At 40.5% G+C, this 24,225-nt stretch overlaps 1 protein-coding gene across 3 annotated transcripts in view; it reads right to left on the reverse strand.

The window, feature by feature from the left end:
• Positions 1 to 24,225, reverse strand: part of SNTG2 (syntrophin gamma 2) — a 463,781-nt gene that overhangs the window by 80,554 nt on the left and 359,002 nt on the right. For all 3 annotated transcript variants that reach the window (XM_075923561.1, XM_075923558.1, XM_075923560.1), the window contains exon 11: positions 19,333 to 19,371. In XM_075923561.1, coding sequence (XP_075779676.1) covers positions 19,333 to 19,371 — 39 coding nt within the window. The remainder of the gene's footprint in view (positions 1 to 19,332; positions 19,372 to 24,225) is intronic.

Below are 24,225 nucleotides of genomic sequence, written 5' to 3' on the forward strand. Positions count from 1 at the left end.
TCTGCAAATCTTCAAAATGTCAATGGCCAAAGTAGATGCCTTATTGATTTTTTTGTACTCAGCATGGAATTTCCAAAGTATGAAAGTAACTGACGAGCACAAGAGCCAGGGCACTTTTGAAGTCTTGCCTTCAGCCCTCACACAACATGAAACCTTACTGGAAGCAAGTAAGAATTTAGCCTGAGTAAGGGATGCATTAACTCATGTAGGAACTTCAGGATTCAGCCCCAGGTGAGAATTGAAGAGAAGAAATGATTTATTTATATTACAAACTTTGAATGTGATCAAATCATGGAACTGAAACAATGCAGTCAGAGCAGACTGAACACAGAAACATGTTGCTATATAGTCACATTTTTATGCTAGCATGATTCATACTTTGTTGTCTAGCTTTGTTATTGAATCCATAATTATGTCCATTATCAGTCAATTTATTTAAAAATTATTCCATATCAACATAGTGCTATTGCTTCTCTACACTCTTTTACTGAACTGTAACTTCATTAAAATGTTAATGCAGTGAGAAACAGTGCAGTAAGTACAGCAGACCTTACAATTCTCACTTTTCTATTGTGTAAACTCAATAATTCTCAGCAAAATATTGCTTCAGCACTCATCAGCAACTGAAAGTTCAGACACTTCATTACTTTAACAAAATATATCACACTACTTTCATACCCACCTACAAACTATAGCACAGATTGCTTACGCTAGCATATTGTTATCATCTAGTTATTTGAAAGTGTTTCTATGTCTGTTGTCTGACCATCCATCTGTCTAGAAGTCTGTTTGTTTAAGAACTCCTCCTAAATGATTAGAGACAGGACCACCAAATTTGGTATACCAAAACCTACAGCAAGACAATGGTTGGCTGTTTCAGGACAATGGGATGTTCATGGAATACGATTGTTTCTCATCAAATGGAGAGTGAGGGCTGTGATTGCAAGGATAGCTATACTTCACAATGACCTCAGGGAGGAAGCAAGCAAGTGTGCCTCTGCTGTCCTGAGAGCAACCACTGGCTGGGCAGTGCAGCCCCCACCATCCTGGCTTGAAGCAGCAGAGCAGTGTGGATCCCTGCCTCCCCAAGCTGGTCCTGGAAACAGCTGCTGTCCACCTTCATTTCCTGCCTTGGGACCCCCACCCCCACACAAACACTTCCCAATCTTGTGTCCTGACTCCTGCATAGCCCCCCGCTCCGATGCCTGCAATCCCATCCCCTGCTTTGAGCTCCTCCTCACTCCCAACCCTGATTCCTGCACGCACGCGCACACACACACACACACACACACACACACACACACACACACACACACACACACACACACTCCATTTCACCAGCCCCAGCCCTGAAGGATCCAAGCAATGACAGGTAAATCTTCTAGTAACAAAGGTCATAGCCAAATTAAAGGAATGAAGAACACTTGATGATGCAAGTTCCTTGATATTTTACAATCATATTTATTTGTTTACTTGCTAATTTTCAAACCTTGTTAACTCACATTGGTATTCCCAGTCATTGGTGGACAATAAATTGGATCCTATTGCAGAGTCATATACAGAATGCTATCATGATAATAATTCACAGTGCTAATGACCCTTCCAAAGCTAAGGATCTCAATGACTTCGGGGAGGAAGCTCTTTACAATAATTGGGAGGAAAAATGGGACACAGACACTATAAATTGCTCAGGTCATATGTCAAATCAAATGTGGCAGAGCCAAAAAAATTATAGCTACATCTTTAGGTCCCTACTACAGTCACAGTTCATTTGGATCAATTTCACAGTGATAGGATTTTAAAAACTGTAAATGTCATGATTTCAGCTGTTTCGATCTGAAATTTCACACTATTGTAATTGACTCAAAAAGGAGTTGGGATGTGATGGGCTGAATTACAGAAGCCCCCTTAAGATTCTCCTCTTGTGTGCTGATCATGCCACTGATATGCACCTTCCTGGCCTCTAGGGCTGTGTCCAGACTCCATGCCTCCTTCGACGGAGGCATGTAGATTAGCCACATCGGAAGAGGGAAATGAAGCCGCGATTAAAATAATCGCGGCTTCATTTAAATTTAAATGGCTGCCCCGATCTGCCGATCAGCTGTTTGTCGGCAGATCGGGAGAGTCTGGACGCGATGCCCCGACAAAGAAGCCTTTCTTCATCGACACAGGTAAACCTGGTTTCACGAGGCTTACCTGTGTCGATGAAGAAAGGCTTCTTTGTCGGGGCATCGCGTCCAGACTCTCCCGATCTGCCGACAAACAGCTGATCGGCAGATCGGGGCAGCCATTTAAATTTAAATGAAGCCGCGATTATTTTAATCGTGGCTTCATTTCCCTCTTCCGATGTGGCTAATCTACATGCCTCCGTCGAAGGAGGCATGGAGTCTGGACACAGCCTAGGGCTCCACACCACCCTGTCCTGCTGGGGCCAGATCCTCAGGTCTCCCCCAGAGAAGGCACAGATTTGGGGTCACCACCTCCCTGTGGAGAAACACAGACTTTGAACCAGTTCAGTTCCAGGAGGTCTCACCTATAAGAGCTCAGCACCCAGAAAACCAATCTCTAGATGGGACCAAAACTCAAAATAAATCAATGATGTGGTACACTCCAGGCAGCCCTAAAATCTAACTGCACCCAGACCTGCCCCTTCCTCCTGAGGCCCTGCCCCTTCCAGGAATACGGAGCATCCTCACCTTGTTCAGGGCCCAGCAAGGCTGCTGGCACTCCTAGTTGCCACTCTCTGGCTGCCCAGGTCTGAAGAGAGCACAGAAGTAAGGGTAGCAATGACTGACCCCCCTAAAATTGCTCAGTTAGATCCTTGCAACTCCCCTTTTGTGACAGACTTTTGAGAAATGCTGGTCTTCCCTGTGATGTCTGTACAGTATAGCACACAAAAGACCAGATTTCATGATGTAGGTATGTGTGTGTGTGTACGTGTGTGTCCAGATTTCATGGTGCATGATGCATTTTTCATGGCTGTGAATTTGGTAAGGTTCTATACATGTTCTTCTCCTATGAAACAGTTGATCAAGATAAAGAGGTTATTTTTGTTTAAGGTTCAGACAAAGAAGTTAGAAGACTGATATTCTCTTTCTGGTTCTCCACATAGTACATGTATGAAAACTTGGATAAGACACTTACCCTCTTTATGGTTATATCTTTGGTGCAAAAAAATAGACGCATGTTTACATTGATGAAGTCATCTGGATATAAACTTTCAGCAGAGACAAGACATTACTTTATACTTCAATGTAGCTAGTCAAAGTAAATCCAAGTGAAGACATAGTTTTGGCCTTGACAGGCTGCATTAAAGTTAAAATGCACCTGTGCCTTATCTCCAGTAAGATTTTATACCAAGATAGTTATTTAAAATGTGTCCATCCAAGGGTAGACACATGCTTTTTTTTTATTTTGTTTTTTGTTTTGTTTGCAATGCAGATATCACATGTGGCACAGTTTCCAGTCTATAAAATGGAGCACAGAGAGTTGTTGTGAGGACTTGTATCTTTACTATTTGTAAAGTGTTTTAAATTATTTGAATGCAAGATGTCATAGAACTGTAAAGTATTATGGCTCCAAATCTAGCACTTAAGAAATCCCTTTCCTATTTAGTAAAACATGTAATCATATATTTTATTTTTAAGCACAGGCTTAACATTCACTGTACTTTGCTGAAGAGGTCCTTATGTATTTTTGCCGAATTAGTGCTTGTATTGTTATTCCATATTACTGCAATGATCAATGTCAAAATGTTTCGTTTGAATACATCCTTCTACATGACATACCCAGAACTCTCAAGTATCTGCAAACTTTGGGTTGAAGTCTCATGGTATGATGGTCATTCTGATTTCAATTCCATATGCAGCACAGAGAAATGCATAGGTACTATGAAAAGAAAAAAATATACTGAAACAGTAGTTAACTGGACTTTGAATTTCCCAAAAAAAGATTTCATCTAGTTCAGTTTAAATTTCCAGTACATTTTCAGGGCAGTTTTAATTTAACTTGAACTGGTTTTCTAATTCCTTCTAATAAACAATCTGTTTATAGTATTTAAATGATGAAATTCTGCTTGCACAAGTCTTTACAGCATCAGAGAATAAAGTTATGTTTGTCATGTACAGTATAAGAATTTGGACATCTAATCACCATGTCTGATTTACAGTGCTGATCAGTAGATAACTAAATTATGTCATACAATCTTACAATTTCACTTCCGCAACTGATTTTCACTCAAAATGTTGGCACACACAACAAAGAACAATTTGGATACATTTTTGCTCAAAAAGCAGGGAAAAACTCATTTGAATTCAATCAAAATTATGAAAATATGCACTGAGAATTTCAACCGAACTTGTACATCACAGGGACTATTAATTTTCTTATGTTCAGGCATGTGGTGACATTTTGCTAGAAGAGGCCATAAAGGGCAGGCTGAGGCCATTTGAAAATGTGGTCCTTTTGTTAGCTGAATTATTTCTGAACTCAAACATCATCCATTTAATTTATAATGGAAGCAAACAGATGTGTTATCACAAGGTGGATTAATGACTCTACTCTGTCAAAGTTTATAGAAAAATAAACACATCACAATTCCTCAAATACATTTAAAATACACGGGATTGCAGCAAATATTCCACAGTGCCCAGTTTACTTGTTTGAAATGGTCCACAAAATTAACAGCTTAAAATGATAAAGAATTATTAGTAACAGGCCCACTAAAGAGGTGGGGGGGGGGGGGGGGGGAGGGAGGCAAAGGGAACTCTTGCCCCAGGGCCTAGCATTCCAAAAGCATCTGGGGCTCCTGGCTACTGTCACTGCTAATGAAGTGGTACCCACAGCCCTGGGTCCTTTAAATTGACATTGGAACACTGAGCAGCATGCTCTGGGCATCTCTTAGGGCTGCCTATGGAGGCAAAGGGCATGGCAGTGTGTGCTCTAGATAGTGCTGAAGGTGGGGTGGATGCACTGCGGTCCTGGGAGCAGTGAGAGCATGGCGGTGCATTGCAGTCCTGGGAGCACTACGGAGCACAGCTCCTGGTTTTGCTCCTCCCACCAGAGGCCACATACCTTCTGGGAGCACGGAGCTGTCTCCCTTTGTCTAGGGGCCGGTTGAAGCTGTTAGGTCCCTTGACTAGTTATGACATCTAAGATTTATCTGTATGGCAATGTATGTACAAACCAACTACTGCAGAGCTGCAGCTCCAAGAAAAGAAAAATCACCAAGTGTAAATCCAAATACAAGAATATTGCAAGATCAAAAGGCGACTGTAATTCTGAAAGTGTACTTGACATTGAAGAAAAAGAAATGTTTAGGTTCCTGTGCTAGATAACGGTTCCCTGGACATGCCAGAAAATGATGGAGTGTCTTTCAATTGTCATTAAAATAAAATAAAATAAAATAAAATAAAATAAAATAAAATAAACCCCGCAGCAATTATTTAACTTCACTGTGTCAACAGTTCCTGGGAAAAAAAGTAATTTTATGTGGTTCAAACTACAAGTGAAAATATTGCTTTGCTGACTTATGTCATTTCATATAAAAGAATTAAAAATATCATGTGGTAAACCTGGAAGGTAAGTTATAGCCTTATGTAAATTAGGATACTTCCAGTGACTTTAAAGTTCTCAAACTGGGGCCTGTGATCAAAATACCATCAGGGCACATCTACACTATGAGATAAGGCACATATATTTAATATATATTTGAGAAAGGTTGTCCATCTGTCTGTCTACCTGTCCATCCATTTGTTCAAGAACTCCTCCTAAACGGAAAGAGCCAGAACCACCAATTTCTGTATACCGCTTCCTCTTATTATAACTTGGCTGTTCTCCTTCATTGAGAGTGAGGGGAAAGTTCACAGTTTGCTGCATTCATCACTCTGGCTGCGGAGCACAGGAAACAGATGAACCTGGACCTGCTCCAGGCAGGTGACATGCATCCCTCTCCCAGCTATGCCCACTGGAACTGCAACAGCCATGGACAGGTGCTTCTCACCTAGCCCTCAAGCTGCTGCAGAGAGCATGACTTGAGGTAGTCCTCTGTCCCCAGGACAGCCTGTAAACAAAACCCTCATCCTCAGCCCCAGCCTATAGCAATGAGTTAAATGAAGCATGTACACACACACACTCTTCAGGTAGCCCATATTTATAGACTGACCCAGGTCAGTGGATACAATATAGTAGATATACTAGTCACTGGATAAACAGTTTTCTGTTACAGAATGATCCAAAACAAAGGCTTCTCCAGTCTAAGATGGGAATTGACTAGCCCGGAATACCTGCCCACGTCTACAAGCGGCAATGAAACGGGAGTTCAAAGTAAATCCCTTAATTCGAATTAGCTGTTATACCTCATTCCAGGAGGAATAACAGCTAATTCAAGTTAGGGCTTTACTTTGAACTCCCGTTTCACTGCCATGTGTGGACACGGGCAGTTATTCTGGGCTAGTCAATTTCCAAAAATGGCGACCACCCGGGAACATGATAATGAAGTGCAGGATATTTAAATCCTGTGCTTCATTTGCAATTTCGGTCGCCCTCATTAGCCTCCCTAGCTCGAATTAGGGGGCTAGTGTAGACATACCCTACGAGTATTTAGTTTGAAAAAACGTGACTTCAGTTGAAAAAAAATCAAAATTACAGAGTTAATCAAATCTTTCCTTTTAGCATTCATAGTATGAAATAAGGGAACATTAGATTAAACTAAGTAAGAGATCACAAAAGGAAATACTACTTCATGCAGCATATAATGCACCTCTGAAAACAGTCATGATAACTTAGACAAACTGTTTAATTGGATTATAGTAGACAGTGATTACTAATCACATACATATCAATTGTCAATATCCTGAGCAGAAACATTCGTTCATTTCAAGACTGTCTTAAATCCAATTGAATATGTCACGGGTACACTTGAGTATGACCTTGTACACTTGTGAGAAGAGTGTGAGTGGTTGACAGTTGTTCGATTATTTTGTTTTGCTTTTTTATCAATAGTATTGTTTTTTATTTCTTCCATGCCTCTGTAACATGCTTGCTATTGATGTAAACTGTGAAACATTGTACTTCGAAGAGAGAATCTTCACCTGCTTTGAACTATTCCATCAACTATCATCCACTTCCAGGCACTTCCCTTTCTTAATGTTACAAACTGCACAGTGATTTCTTCCCACAGGATTTTGGGAACTTCTTCTGTAGCCTGCTGGCTTGATGGATATGCTGGACATTGACATGTGAGAAATAGAGATTATTGTAAAATTTTATACATATTCATTCATCTTGATCCTTTCCGATATCCTTTCAATGGTTTCATCTTTCAATGCTGCTGAGATAACCTATTTCAGCCTAACATCTCTTTCTGCTGTCTTCAAATTTCAATTTTTTTGGCTGCCTCTCTGTTTCTTCTTATTAGAGTTTTCACAGTCTTCTTTGATCTTCATGTGAATTTCTTTACACGGTGTTTTGTTTTCTTCACTCCTTTTCCCTTTTAATTTCATATGCATGCCCTCCTCATCAGATTCACAATTTCCTTACACATCCCATAGTTTTTGATGCCTTTGCCTTCTTAGCTGCTGAGATTAAACATGAGGTAAATTCTTCATACTCTTAATCGATGTCCTTATTGACCTCCTACTCAAGATCCATGTCACTCCCAGTGTAAATGCCATATTTGTTGAAATGCCATTTTGCTTCAGTTTCTGCTTCTCTTGACTCCATCTTTGAAGTCATTGGCAACATATGGTTTTAAGTGCAACATATGATACTCTGAACCTGTGTAAATGATTTGTTCTCCTATTGTTGCTATATTATTGAAGACTTCTTTGGTATCCATCAGTATATAATCTAATTGATTTGATGTGACTTCATCCAGGCTTTTTCCTGTCCACTTCTGATGTTCTTTTTGAAATATCATATTCATTATGTAAAGATGCTTTGTCTCTTTGAATGCAACCAGTCATGCTTTGAAGTCATTTCTAACACCTTTTGCAAATTTTCCCATATACTTTTCCTTCTCACTTTCCTTTACTGTATTGAAATCTCCTTGGGTGATTGTGTAGGTGGATCTTTTCTACATTGCCTCCTCCGCCACTTTGTAAAAATGTTCCATTTCTTCATCTGCTGCTTGCTGCGTGGGAACATACACCTGAATAATTTTCATTTGCCTTCTGAAGCATGAGAACTGCATGATATGCTGTCGCAGCAGATTATCCTTGGAATGCTTTCTTTCCTGACAATTAATCCAACACCTCTAGTCCTTGCTCTATTGTTGAATGATCTTCCTAGGAATACTTACCCTTCACTTTTTCACAGTGTAATGAGATCTTTTGTTCTTGTTTCAAATATCCCAATAACATCCACTTTTACTGATTTTCTGATTTCAATATAAATATTGATGTACAAATCAGATGATAGAGTTCTTGTGTTGTGACTTGCAATAGCTACCTGCCAGATGATACACTCTACAATACTGTGCTGTTCACCCCCACACCATCAAGGTAGGAAGGTAGGATTTTGTGGAACAGTCAAGCAGGATAATATCACATAAGCGCATATGACAGTCAAGCAGGATAATATCACATAACTTGATCACTCTCCATAATATCATAATATTTCTGTAAAATTAAATAAATGTATCATTATATCAATAATATTAGCATATTCAGGGCCAGATTTTCATCAGCAACTATGGAGTAGTCAAATACAACACTTTGCTTATCTTGGTGTGGCTTTACTTCATGGCACGTTTGAGAAACAACTGTGTACTTGCTGCTACCAGCCTCATGACCATTGGTCATTACCAGGATGCAAGGGATTCCCAGCAATACCCTGTGTACTAATGGAAGTGGTAGTATAGGATTAGCTATATTAGCTTCTATAAACCCAAATTCACCCTATGCATGGGAAAACTTACGTGGAATGAATCTGATTAGTGTTGGGCTGCTTAATACTAGAGAAACAGTGAAAAGCGGTCAGAGTATGACACCAAATCAGGGCCAGTATGAACAACACACAAGTCCAATAAATACTGTTGCATTTTAATGCTGTTAAAAGTTTCCTTTGAAGACTTATTTCCTTCTCTTACTGTTTAGTGAACATTTCCTTCTGCTTTCAATAATGGGAAATCCTTTTCCCCAGTTTTCATGATTAAGCCCGTCTATCATATTCTGGAGAACATGTAAGTTGCATACCAGCAAATCAAGATTCTGATTCTCAGAGTCTAAGTATGTATCTCCTCTTTAACCTCTTTTTGTTCAGTTGAATCCATAGAAAATGTTTTTGAAATAAATTATAAATATCCTTTGTTTTGACAAAGACTGTCTCAAACTTTTATCTCTTATTTTTCTCCTCTATATTTTCTTCTAATATATTCCCTTGCTAATACCTTACAGTCCCAGCCATTGTGTGTTTGATATTTAATTCTCATGCAAGTCATGCTGTGGTGTACTTTCCACCAGAACTCAGAATTAATTTTTCAGATTGAGTCTTAATGTTCTTTCATATTATCTATATAACTTAGGTTTGTTTTTGCTCTCTTTATCCTGATCGTTAATGCTCTCTCTCTCCCCCCAGCTTGTGGTTAGTATCTCAGCAGACTATGGTAATAATCTATTTAATTGTCTGTGATTGTTGATCTCTTATTCTAACTGTGTCTTGCATGTTACTTGACATCAGATTCTGCTATCCTTACTCAGGTAGAGTGATAACTTTCTTATTTGAAATCAGTATGATAACTTGTGAAGTGAGACACTATTCAAACTGAGTAGGCACGACAAAATTGGTTATGTTATTTTTCTTAGAATGATGTATCTCCTTACCAATATTAAACAGCATAAAGAAACCTAAAAAACTGTTCTCCTTCTGACTAACCAAAGGCACAGATTGCCTACTCCTCCACAGTAGAGAAAATGGAAATTTCCTCATCCCCAACTTGATAAAGAGAGACATAGAAGTAGAAAGCAAAATTCACTCTTCATTTCGATTTTATAAAAGACCACACATGCATACTGTGGAAAAGAATTAACTTTTATGCGACTCCATGTAACGGGCATCACTCATCTCATGCAAGCACTCCTCCTCTCCCTCCCTCTTTAGTATGTCAAACAATACAATGTATGGCCGGTTTCTTGTTAGTTAAGGCCATGAGGCTGGATTTCACCTAGAAATCACATTGCTTAATGTATGCTTATGAATATGTATGTAACCTGTGGAGGAAATGTAAGGTGTGAATGAGAAATACCCAACCAAAGGCAGTTTAGCATATGTGACCTTTTAAGGCAAAGACCCTGGAAATTATATAATTAACTGACAAGCGGCCAGGAAGATCATCTCCTCCTGGAAGGGATGTAACAGTATGTGAAACCTGGGATTGAATCAGAGGCAGTAGCCCTCCTGTGGATCTAAGAGACTTTAGGGATAGCTGTAAGCCTTGTGGTCAATTTCCAGGAAGCTGACACCTGGCCAGCTTAAGCCACCTGTGAGTCAGAAATAATCTTCACCACATCTACTGGCTACCTTCAATTACAGTATGAATGTGATATGTGTGTATCACCATATCCTTTGCCTAACTTCACAGACAGAAGGCAAAAGATGAGGTATGTAGCAGAAAAAGACGAGGTATGTAGCAGAAAAAGACATAGTCTATATTGCTGCTCAGACAGCTCTTTGGGGGAACTTCCTGTTTAAAATAGTTGATGTAGACCAATCATACTGCTGCAGGGTTCTGGCACTCTGGCCAGTTTGGGCAACACTTACTACAGTGTCTAACCCACCAGTAATTGTTGAGTGCTACTTCATCTGGATACACAGTTGTGATGTGATGTCACTGGTCACCCTAATTCCCACAACTCCAGGTTCTAGATCTCTGTATCCCTACAGATTGCTACCTAGGCAAGCCATTGGATGGATTGGGCAAGCAGACTCATGAAAAATGAGAGAAAGGTATAAGCATCATGATGTGTGACACATGTAGATGCAGTGGGGTGAATCATACCCTGATTGGTTACAATTGGGCACCATTTATATTACACCAATTTACTTCAAAAATTGGAAAATACAATCAAACTGCAAAATATAGCTATTAGGGAAAATGCCTTAAATGTGCTTTACAGCACAAACTAAAATGATAAATACTGGATTAACACTTGATCAATACTGCTCTATTAATGTGGAAACTGTACAATTTTACACTTGCAAGTGATATGGCAGGACAGTAATTCCCATCAGCCTATATAATTCCCTACAGATGATTCTGTGTACAGAAAACTATCTAATTTAATGTTTCATAACAAATATGCAGTGATCTAATGATGTGTGTCTCTTTGGAAATTGAGTAACAAATCTTACTGCCTCCTGATAATTCACTCAAGTGCGTTCCAGCTTCCATAACAGTATGGTAAATTATATCCAGCTGAATCAGAAGGCGATAATGTTTGGACAATCACAGTTTTAAATATCCTATATGTCCAACAAAACTATGTACAGTATATGTTACAACTTCACTCAATTATCCCTCTTCGGAAACCACCAGACAGTTTTGTTGTGATGGCTAGGACTAAAAATATAGCCTAATTGTAAGCTCAAATGTAAAAATTCACAACGTCACAATAACTTAAGACTTTTTTTTTTTGCCTTCTTGGGGAATTAACCATGGAAATCCTCATGACATCATGACTGGAAGTCCCGTCAGTGGAATATCTAATTGCCAGCATCAAAAATGCATATAAGATCTTGTTCTTCCTTTTCTTTTGCATTACCTTCTGTTCCTCTTCTTTCCTCTTATCTCTTAATCTCTTGACTTTTCACTGAATTTTGAAAATCAACTACACTGCATTAGCACAATAAGATGAGAGGGTCACATCTTTGCCCTATGTAAGGAGAAAAGACCCTACCAAATGATCTCTCCAACTGGAATGTGAACTAGAACAAAGCAACAGGTGTCATGGTCAATATGCGAAACAATGCGTCATTTTCTAACTGAGCAGCCATTAAATATAAACAAAAATCTGTAAGTTTCTCCTCCATCTTTTGTCTTGTCTATCTGTTAAAAACAGGACATCATACATCAAGACTGAGAGTAAAATCAATCCTTTCCTTTAATCAAAGGACAATTGTTAATGAAAATAAGAGATTGGTATTTTGCCTCCAAAAGGAGAAAGATCTTAATAGATTTTAATGTTGTTTATTTTGCAAATCGCTCTGTTTCATAGACATTAAGACCAAAAAAGACCATCATAATCATCTTGTCTGACTTCCTGCACAGAGCGGGCTACAGAATCTCAGCCAGTCTCTCCTGTAATGCACCTATAATCTCTGACTAAGTCATGGAAGCCTTTAAATCTTATTTTAAATACATCACTTTACAAAGAAACTACCATTTACATTAGTTTAAATCTGCAAGTGACCCATGCTGCAGAGGAAGGCAAAAAACAAAACTAAACAAGGTTTTTGCCAGTCTGGGAAAAATTCCTTCCTGATTTCAAATATGGTGAGCAATTAGACCACAGCGTGTAGGCAAAACCTAACAGGCAGATGCCTAGGGAAGAATTATTTATAGTAACTCAGAGTTCTTCTGAGCGTCCCATCACCAGCCATTGGGGATCTTTGCTATTGGTAGTCACAGTCCATTGTAGGAAGTTTCATCCTAAGACTCCTTCAATAAACTTTTAAAGCTTAGTCTTGAAGCAAGTTAGGTTTTTTGCCCATACTGCTTCCCCTGGAAAACTTTTCCAGAATATCACATCTCTGATGGTTAGAAATCTTTGTCTAATTTTAAGCGCAAACTTACTGATGTCCACTTCAGATCCTTTTGTTCTTGTGTCAACCCTGGAGTTTAATTTAAAAAAACCCTCTCTCGCTCCTGGTATTTCAGTTTCAATACACGTGCTTATTTTAACTTTTTGTGTTTTCTTGAGTTTGAGCAATAAATATTCACTATTTGACTGGACACTTTTGTTGTTTGCCAAGAAACTGAGTAAACCACAGCCTCAGTGGGAAAATAAATGGACCAAAATATTATTGTTTTAATGTCAGACAGTGAAAGACCACCCTTAATTCTTTTGGCCCTCACAGTTAATCCCACATGAATCTGAGTCCCCTGTATCTGGGTAGTGAGTGGCATTGGTGCCCATAGACATATGCACATTACACATTGTGAACAGCAGTGAAAAGAGCACAAAGCCATGAGTGCTGTGCCTTCCCAATGACAGCAGCAAAGAGAAAGAGCATTGGCCATCCCATTGCCCACTTGGGTTGGATTGCAAGTCCATTTGCCATAACTGGTTAGAGAGGACTGTGGGATCAAACCCGAGCAGTGCTGCGACTGAGTAGGCAGTGAGGTGGCCAGCATTGCTCCTTCTTGCCACTGGCTTGGGGACAGTTCCTGCACCAGAGTTTCTTCCTTGCGGCCAGCCTGGCCTCACTTTGGCTCCAGTAGCCCATGTCCCCTCTGCTCTGCTGACAGAGTTCACTTAGAAACAGCCTCAAGACCTGCTACAGATAGGGGGAGCTGCAGTGAGAGGCATATATAGGGGAGCCAACTAGGAGAGGGACAGCAGGAAGCCCAGGGGTATAACGTGAAAAATTTCTGGTTACATTTCCTAGCTCTCAAGCATGTTCCCAGGGGCAGACTTCAAGTCTGACACACTTCTTGATCAGTGAGATCCCACAGTTCAGCTGCTTTATATCCTGGAATTAGTGCTCATCCTTCATGAAGCCTTACTTGTCTAAGCACATTCTCCCAGTGTTTGCTGAGCTGTGGGAGCTCTGCCTTCTACCAAAACTTTTAAGTGACAACGTGGCAGAAAAGCAGAAACAGACTTAGCTAAGGAATTTCTTCACCACAGACACTTCACTCACTATTACTAGAGAGTAATAGATGTGTGAGAAACCAAAAAACCTTGAATGCAACTCCACATGTGTAAACTGGTAGGTCCAGGATTGGCCCTATCCTTAGGCCATGTCTCCTTAGATTAGTCTTTTTTGTATGTGGCAGAGGCTGACCACCATTCACAGAGAGCACTTCCCCTTAAAAATAATCTCTAGCCAATTTGTCTATGAAAACTTCCTGAGCCAAGATTCTGTATGAACTGTTCTTTGCTTTAGTGGGCTGTCTGTAGCTGAGAGTAGGGCTGCCTCCTCTGAGACACATTAAAAGCAGTTCATGCAAGCAGTGGTGCATGTGGGATGAGAGAAGGCTAAGGGCAGTTCAGAGCCTCTTTCTTGCTTATCTTTCCATGACTCCCTCACAGAAGCCTTACCTCTGGAGGGAGAATCCCTATTTTCTCCTCTTGGAGTCCCTGTCCTCCCTTCCTCTTATCCCTTTCTGCTAGCAAACATCAGATTCATCCTGCTTCCCAGTCTTTGGCACCAACAGGAGTTGGCAGGCAGGTTGAGAGCCTGGCATGCAGAGCAGACCTGGATGTGGTGTTGTTTATTCTCCCCCCTCAGTCATGTGGCATGAGCATGCCAGTAATTGCAAAATCCCTGTACAGATGCCAGCATTCATGAACTCAGTTTACAGAGAGATCATTGGTGCCAGGGTTTTTTTTTTTAAAAAAGCACGTTATCATCAGTGACCAGCAAGTCACTAGCATTAAAAAGTAGCCAGGTAGCAACCTTAATTGATAAATTATCAGAGTCAATAGTCCTTGATGGCTTTCTTATTGTTAGCCATGGTGTCATTCAGTGATCACTCAGTGCTCCTATTCTGCAATGGATTCTATCTGGCTGTACAGCATAACATCAGGAGCTTCTGAATCGCCCTACTTAGATTCTCTGTCTGGGAAGCTCATCACTTAAAGGTACATCATTCCTTCCCTCCAATATTTAACACTATCATTTTGAAAATCAACGTTCATATAACATACAGTTACATCTGGTGCTGCATGGTGTTCAGCAACTCATTAGTACCTAAGATGCTAGTAAAAAGATCTACTTTATTCTGTTACCCATTTCAACTGACTGTCCATAAAACCATGAGCTTCTACAATGTCCTCTGAGGGTATGTCTACATTGCTTTCCTCTTTCGAGAGAGGAATGCAAATGCAGCCGACCATAATTGCAAATGAAGCGTGGATTTGAATTTCCCACACTTCATTTGTATAATCGCGGCTGGCCGCTTTTTCAAAATACCCTATTTTGAGATAAAAAATGCTGTTTAGATGTGGTTATTTCAAGAAATACCCCTTCTTTCGAAATAACCCTTTCTCCTTAAAAAACGAGATTTAATGGTAAAGAAGGAGTTTCTTTCAAAATAACCATGTTTACATGGCATTTTTTTTTCTCGAAAGAGGGTATTTCGAAAGAGCGACCGGATGCAATTATGCAAATGAAGCATGGGAAATTCAAATTTGTGCTTCATTTGCAATTTTGCTTTCCTGCATTTGCATTCCTCTCTCGAAAGAGGAATGCAATGTAGATATACCCTTAGATGGCCCGCTAGAAGCCCAAGCCCAAAAACATCACAACATCACAGCCCTGTCTTAGCTGTTTCCCATCTTAGCATGAACATAGTGTTTAGAATAAACTGATTTCATTAAAATAAGGCTGGTTTTCAATACAGATGCAATGTCTTATTTAAGGTTCCAATGCAAAGTGAAGGTCACAATGAAGATGTGAAGTACAACTGACCTAACCTCCGGTGTAGGCAGATCTATGTCAACAAGAAGGCTTCTTCCATCAACAGAAATATCACTTGTTGGGAGGTGGAGAACCTACACTGGCAGGAAAACCTCCTCAGATGATAATAGAATAAATTAAGCTGGGGGGAGGGGAATTCAAGTTTACGATGAAAAGTGCAATTTCCAGAATGAAATATACATGAAACTCAGGCTCTGCCTAACTGTGCAGGAATTCCCATGTTCAAAGCATACAAATAACACCCTCCCTCCCCCGAAAGCTTCAGTCTTATTTTTGTATTTCCAAGCATTAAAATACACATGTATCCTTCTCCAAATTCATATCAAGGTAGATTTTTAAATCTCCTTCAGTTTCTCAAATATTTTTTGTCAGCTGCTCTATAAATTTAATTCCCCTTTACAGTCAGATGCATTAAGTAACCACACATCATGTAGTTTTAGCACTAAAAGGCTCCATTAATATTAAGAATATCAAATTCTATTCTTCCCATCATTTTCATTTATTAATAAAAAGTTTCTTTTATAAATTCCAAATAACCATATTCCTTGGTGAAACATGCACAAGAGTTTTATATTTGGTTAAACATTTCTTTAGGGCAGAATTTCACAGGACATTTCAAAGTTCATATTATTTTTCCTTTTATTCACTGTATCTTGACAAATTCTATTTCATATTTCTTTTATTTTCCCTTTTTAGACACAACCTTCTCCAGCAAAATCATTTATAGGGATAGCTTTGCTTTTGCTGTTCCTGAAATTAATATTCTGATTGAGTTTCTTATAATTTGTTTGCATCTTGAATGGAAACATCATTGCTCTATCAATTATTGCAGAGACAAATGGTTCTGTGGAAAAACAAAGTTATGTGCATTACATTCATACTAATGCATCTTTAACATTAAGAAATCAGCCACTAGCAAAACTCAGGTTTTATGTTTAGCATGGAAATGACGGCCGTAAATCAAAAGTCAAGAGCTAAGAAAAAATTTCATCCTGAACTCTGCCCCATTGTCCTTATCCTCTTAATATCTTGAACTAGAGTATTTGCAGCAAATCCTGCAAATGCTCCTTCAGTGAAACTTCCTTATTGGTTATTACTTTAAATAAATAGCAATACTTCAAAAAAGAGTTTTAATATATGTATTCCTCCCTGTCAGTATTTTCTAAAATATCAGTAATCAAGAGGTAATCTTGAAGCTGCCATCTAATTTACATGTTTTGGGGTTTTTTTTGCTATTTTTAATTATTTTCTTCTTCTTAAGCTCTTTGATGAGGAAGAACAACATGAGAAATTAAAGTTTCAATGGAACCTTCATTCATTTTGTTCTAGATGTAACTTTTGGGATCATTTACTATTGCACTTAACATTCTTTAATAGTTCTCTGGTCATTTAATTCTGTATAACATTGGTCATCCTCTAAGCAAAGTGGTTTCCTACATACAAAAATTGCTAGTGGGTTAGACATTTGGAAAACCACCTAAACGTTTTTATAAACCACACTACAAGATTTTACAAACAAACTAAGTAAATGATGAACTAATGTGTGAGTTTTCTAATTACATAAGAAACCTATAAAAACAACTAACATCCTGTGGCACCTTAGGACACGTTTACACTACAGTGTTATTTCAAAATAAGAAGGTGAGCATCCAAACAGCAAGCCCATTATTTCAAAATTATTTTGAAATAACAGGCTTCTTATTCTGGAATAACAAACCCTCATTTCACAAGGAAAAATGCTTATTTCAACATAGCTTTTTAAAAATAGGGTGTGTGTGGATGGCGCAGTTGTGGTCATTTCAAAATAATTGGTCTCCGGGGCTTCTCACTGATGCCCTGGTGGATTCTCTGTCCACATCCCTCAAAACTCTATTGTTTCCCTTCCCCTGCAGCATTTAAAGCTGAAGCCACACGGGAAACTTCTGGAGGCACAACACAGGCCCTTCCAGCCCTGTGCCACACTGCAGAAGCAGTTTGTGCAACAATGGCTGACCCCAGATCTCCCCAAGGCTGCTAGCAAGCCAGCAGCCAGCTCTGAAGCCCCTGCCCAAGGGCAGAAAAAGAGAGACCCTTCCTTGTCATGTGTGGAAATCCTAGATCTCATTGATGTCTGCAGAGGGGGAGCTTTTGTGGGTAAAATGTACTTCATCAGATGATTTGGAGTGCAAATTACAGAATTCAGGATATATATAACAGTGAAAGAAGTCACTTATCAATTATAAGACCAGTGCTAATGAAGATAATTAAGTCAGGCTGGATGTGTTCCATTCATAGCATGTGATTTGGAAAAATGAATATAAAATGTGAGGAAATTGCCTTTGCAGTGCATTAACAGGTAAGATCTTTACTGAAGCTTGATTTGATAATGTTGAACTTATAAAAGAACTCGAGTTCAGATGTCTCCCTCTGTAATGAAGTGATAAGATTCTTTTGTAGGAGAATAGCTTCTGTTAAATCCATTATTGAATGTCCAGGGAGGTTAATATGTTTCCCTACGGGTTCATGTGTGTTGCCATTCCTGATATCTGATTTGTGTCCATTTATCCTGGTGGCACAGAGACTGTCCTATTTGGCCAATTATACATGGCAGAGGGGCATTGCTGGCAAATATCACATTAGCGGATGTGCAGTTGTATGAGCCCCTGATGTTGCGGCTTATGTGGTCAGATCCTATGTTGGTTTCGTTTGTATAGATGTGGGGACAGAGTTGGCAATGGGGTTTGTTGCAGGGTAGGTTCCTGGGTAAGTGCCTCTGTGGGGAGGTGTGTGGCTATTGGTAAGTATTTGCTTCATGTTTGGGGGGGGCTGTCTGTAGGCGAGGATTGGCCTGTCTCCCTTGGCCTGTGAGAGTGAGGGATCGTCTTCCAGAATAGGTTGTAGATTGTCAATGATGCACTAGAAGCGTTTAAGCTGGGGCTGTAGGTGATCAATAGGGGTGTTCTCTAATTTTCCTTGTTGGGCATGTCTTGAAGTAGCCTTTCATTTTAGTACAGTTCAATTTATGACCATCACTTTCATGCTAATTCTCACATCACCAATCGGAAAACCCATAAAGACAATAAGTGGTCTCTTCCCATTTCCCAGCCAGGATTTAATAGCAGCTTGCTGCAATGATGGGTCATGTTACCAAATTCAGAGGAGTTAGTCAAGTTAGTTTATTTCAACAAAAACTATGAGGAGTCTTGTGGCACATTAATGACTAACAAATTTATCTGGACATAAACTTTCATTGGCTAGAACCCACTTCTGATTCCTCATTATATAACTAAAATTTCACTGTTTTTTATAAAAGAGAATGTAATTCTTTTGCTAAATATGACAATTTTGTAGGAAAATTATATTTTTCAAAATCTGTTAACATAGTTCATTTGTGATGTAGAATCCTTATTTTTTACTATTATATTTGTTTTTACTTTCAAATGTACAAAGTTGATTCATCTGCAATAGATTTTTCAGTTACTAGTGTAACTAGTATTAATGAGCTTCTTTTATGTTGTCAGACATTTAAAACTCTAAAATCTGTTTTGCCTAAAGAAAACATATATTTAGAATGTGCAATCGGACATATCTGCCTATAGGTATAAACTTTTTGCATCCTAAAGCAAGTGCAGGGAGGCAGATTTTTTTTCCAGCAATTTTTAGAGAGTTTAGAGATTTAATGGTAAATATTTATGGATAAAACAATCTTACCTGATCTGACAGAGAGCAGCATTTATTTGCCATTTTCATCTACAGAAAACCAGAGATCAAACAATTGTCAGAGTGATGAATTTACTGATGCTATGATCTGACATATTTCATTATCAATGGCTTACTCAATACACATTTATATAGGTTTTCCTTCAAAAATACATTAAAAGAAAATTAAGACTGTAAAATGAAGCCCTCAAAAGTCAGTAACCAATAAAATTGTTACCTATACAAATTTAGTGCTGCCATTTCATGTGACTGCATTACAATACATTCTTTTAATTACATATTATCTTCACACTTGAACCGTAATTCAATCAAGTGTTTAAGCACTTTGAAGTAAAAAATGCACTTCAATGGTTTGCCTGAGTGAACAATCTGAATAGGGCAGAGAGATGAATGCAGTTGTTCGCTATTTCTCTTTAGTTCATTGTTTAATGTAAAGCATCACATCTCTCCTTCTGTACAACATTTAATGGACTGCACCAAATATGGATTTTTGTTGTTTCACACTTTTCTATGTTTCTCAGACACTCTTAATAGCTTAAGAGTGAAATATTATGACTACTGTGCTGCAGAAACAGAACTTAAATATACAGAGACTTTAAGTGTCTAATCCAAAATTGTACATGAAGGCTACGTCTACACTGGCCCCTTTTCCGGAAGGGGCATGTAAATTTCACTAGTCGTCGTAGGGAAATCCGCGGGGGATTTAAATATCCCCCGCGGCATTTAAATAAAAATGTCCGCCGCTTTTTTCCGGCTTTTAAAAAAGCCGGAAAAGAGCGTCTAGACTGGCCCCGATCCTCCGGAAAAAGTGCCCTTTTCCGGAGGCTCTTATTCTTACTTTGAAGTAGGAATAAGAGCCTCCGGAAAAGGGCACTTTTTCCGGAGGATCGGGGCCAGTCTAGACGCTCTTTTCCGGCTTTTTTAAAAGCCGGAAAAAAGCGGCGGACATTTTTATTTAAATGCCGCGGGGGATATTTAAATCCCCCGTGGATTTCCCTATGACGACTAGTGAAATTTACATGCCCCTTCCGGAAAAGGGGCCAGTGTAGACGTAGCCGAAGACTGTAGAAGTTTTAGTAACAGAATCCAGTCTCCTGGACCTCAGTTCACTGCCATCGCTATAAGACTCCTATAAACTAATCACACTAATTCTCTGACAGACTGAGAAGGAAGAAAGATATTTTTGTAATTTAATGACATAGCAATTGGAATGTGCTCCTGGCCATGGATCAGTACTATGTAGTATTTATGGCCTACCTTGCAATTAGTACAAATAATAAGGAATGATTCTATGAACCCTAGATTTGTTCACTGCTCAAAGAATGCAGTGAAACAGGGAACCTGGAGAAAAATAAGTGATAATATAATTACTTATACTATTCTAGTATATTCAAATGGAGAAAGCTCAGGATTGTGTGTGCAACCTTGACTTTGTGATTTCCTGACTTCTGAGTGTTTCCTTTTGCAACCTCTATTTTTAATGTACTTTTTTCTGTTATGAAAAAGCATATGTTTATAAAAAAGAAGGCGAGGAAGCAAAGAAATCCCATCATATGCTATATGGCTGTACACAGTTTTATTTGAGGGGCACTAGAGTTGAAATATAGTAAAATAATAGCTGTTGAATATAACTATAATGAGTAGTTTGACTAAATGTGTCCACTTTAATAAAATGAAATAAATGAGCTCAATGTTTCCTTTTTTATAATCCTTCTATAATCCTCCTTTTTTTGCAATCCTTCAACTTTTGGGGGGAGAATTTTTTTTGGGGGGGAGAATAGGTGGGGAAGCTTCTTATTCTCTATTCTCATGTTCTACAATTTGCTAGACAGAAGCAGAATGCTTTGTAGTACATAAGGTGAAATCCATGTTGTGTGCAATTTTTATGGATTATAGAAGTTGTCAGGAATTTTTTCAAGGACATGTCTTAATCCACATTCATCCTAATTAGTGTGAACATGAAAGAAAGATTCCTCGGCTCCTATGCCTTTTCATGGATCATATTCCATAATTCTCTGCCTATTATAACTGAAATTTCACTTTCCTTTGCTAGGCACACTTGCGCATAAATACTGGAAACATGAAATGTTATCTGTTCAGTGGGAGTTTTACCTTACTTTATATGCACACACATATAAATTGCCAGGCCACAATACTGTCACACAGGCCTGGCTTGGTTTACCATGATTGGCTTAACAATTTTTTATTTAAGAAGTACTAATCATCTTAACTCAAAATAGAAATGTGAGACCAACTGCCTTACACTACAAAACTACCAATATTAAAAACTTGAGTTTTACTATTATTGTCAATTGTTTTTTCCTAGATTGGTGGGACCCTCAGATAAATGGAATTTGTAGATAACTGGAACGCTCTAATCCCCATGCGTGCCGGATATCACAGCTTGTACTGTATTTGAAAATGGACCTCTATAGTAAAAACACAGACATCCTTAACTATAGGAGTCATCAGGTATGCTGTAGCCCACTCCAGCAGGGAGAGGGGTTACAGATAAGCAAGAAGAGGCCTATACAGCCCTGGCCAATTAGGGCTAGGAGCAGTCAGCAAACCAGGGCCAGACTGGGCCCTATAAAAGGCTTCAATGCTCAGAAGAGCTCACCCAGGCTCCAGCTGTGCAACAGGAGGGACCTGACTATCTGGGAAGCTACAGAGACACAGCAGTGCTGGGGAGCTCTGACTGACACAACCCTGCTCCCAGGCTACAGGACTGATACAGGGGCTGGTGGAATATTAGAGCTGCAGGGAGGCATCCAGGGCAGGAGAAGGCAGCAGGTCCATACCTCCTTGCCAATGATGAGTGGCCATTTCAGACTGCAATTTGCCCTAAGGCAGGGGCTAGATAACTACCAGAAGTGAGTCACTAAGGCAAGGTGCGTATAGGGATTGCAGTTGCCTGGAAGTCCATATGCACAGCTATGGGACAATACTATGAGAAAAGGGCACCCTGGGCTGGAAGGGACATGGGGCATGAAGACAAGTAGAACAAAAAACAGGTAACTAAGGGTAATACACCAGTTACAGGGGTGGCTCCAGGAAATGCAGCACTGGTGAGTTGATGTCACCATAATCATGATGTTCTATGCTGTGTTTGGTTTAATAGCAATTAAGAGTTAACACAAATTGCAGTTGATTTAATAGATGACTAACTGTATGCTATGGAGGGAATGCAGGGGACGGACAAAATGACCTCTTAAGGTCCCTTCCAGTCCTACAATTTTCTGGTTAACTGTGAGCTATTCTATAGAATTCCCTCCCAAAAACTCTCCAGCTGCAGGTTGGTGGCTCGAGTCCCTTCCCCTCTCCCCCTCCCAACCTGGGGCAGCTGGGCAGCCAACACAGGCTGCCCCAGGGATGGAGCTGGCTCCCATATTAGGAAAGCAGGATTAGGGACCTGCTGAAGGCAGGGTGGGTTCTGGAGTGGCTTAGAGGATATAGCAGCAGCAGCATCTGGCATACAAGGTGGTGGACTCAACTCAGCATACAGGAGACCCTTTAATGATACACTCTGAGATAGGGTTACCAGATGGCTGAAAGAAAAATACTGAACACCCCCCGCCCCGCCGCAAAAAAGAAACAAAACAAAAAAAACAGCGGGAAAAAATGTTGGTGGAGGAAAAAAAAGGGAGAGGGGGTGTTACCAGGTAGTCATTAAAAAAAAACGGGACACGCTTCATGGGCGTATGGCGGGGGGGATAAGGACCGGCCAGGATGGGAGTAGTGCTGGCCAGGAAGGGGGGGGGCCTGGAAACAGCAAACGGGGGGGAACAGGGCTGGCCGGAGGAGATTGGGAGCAGGTCTGGTCGTGGGGGGGGGGGTCGGGCAAAACGGGGCTGGCCGCAGGATATCGAGGGAGGGAGAACAGGCTGGGAGGGGTGGGGTTGGATGGGTGTAAGGGGGGGGCGGGAAGCACAGCTGGGGAGGATTGGAGGCCACGAGGGTGGCCAGGAGGAAAAGGGGGTGGGAAGCACAGCTGGCGCGGGGGGGGGGGGGGGGTGGTGCAGCAGCGCTGGCCGGGGAGATCAGGAAGAGGAATGGACCAGCGGGAAGCACAGCTGGTGGGGGAGGGGAGTGCAGTGGTGCTGGCCAGGAAGAAGGGGGGGCCGGGAGGAAGGGGGGGCAGGAAGCAGAGCTGGCAGGGTCGGGGAGAGGTGCAGCAGTGCTGGCCAGGGGAGATCAGGAAGAGGAACGGGCTGACAGAAAGCAGAGCTGGGGAGGGTGCAGGGAGTGGCTGGGGAAGATCAGGAGGAGAAGTGGGGGAGAACCAGCTGGCTGGGAAGGGGGGGGTGAGCAAATTGGCCGGCGGGGAGTGGGACTGACCTGGGCACTTGCTGCCTGTCCCATGCAGGCTCCCAGCAATGCACAAGCGAGGAGGAAGCTTCCCCTCCTCCTCACACTCAACCGACTGAGGGCTCTGGGCAGCAATCGCGGCCCCGCCTCCCAGCTGCGACTCCCATCCGCTCCCCCCACCACCAGGCTTCCGTCCGGTGTGCAGCCAGAAAAATCAGAAAACACCGGACATTGCACATGTCTGATAATTTCTGATTTTTTTTTACCGGACAGAGCACGCAAATACTGGACTGTCCGGTACAATACCGGACACCTGGCAACCCTACTCTGAGAGGGTGCTGGACCAGGGAGGTTTAACCTGTAATTAGGAGAGCTGAAAGAGTTCAATGCATGTTATTCTCCTCCTCCATATCCTGTTCTTCCCCACCTTGACTCTAGTTCCTCTCTCATGCCCCTCCTATCCATCTTTCCTCTCAGAACTGTCTGCAGAGTTACTTCAGAACAATGCCGATACATGTTATAGGTAGGTAGCATTTCTCTCCAGGTACACTGTCATTCCATGGTGCCCTCCTTTGG

Source organism: Pelodiscus sinensis, chromosome 3 (assembly GCF_049634645.1).
Source record: "Pelodiscus sinensis isolate JC-2024 chromosome 3, ASM4963464v1, whole genome shotgun sequence".
NCBI lineage: Eukaryota > Metazoa > Chordata > Testudines > Trionychidae > Pelodiscus > Pelodiscus sinensis.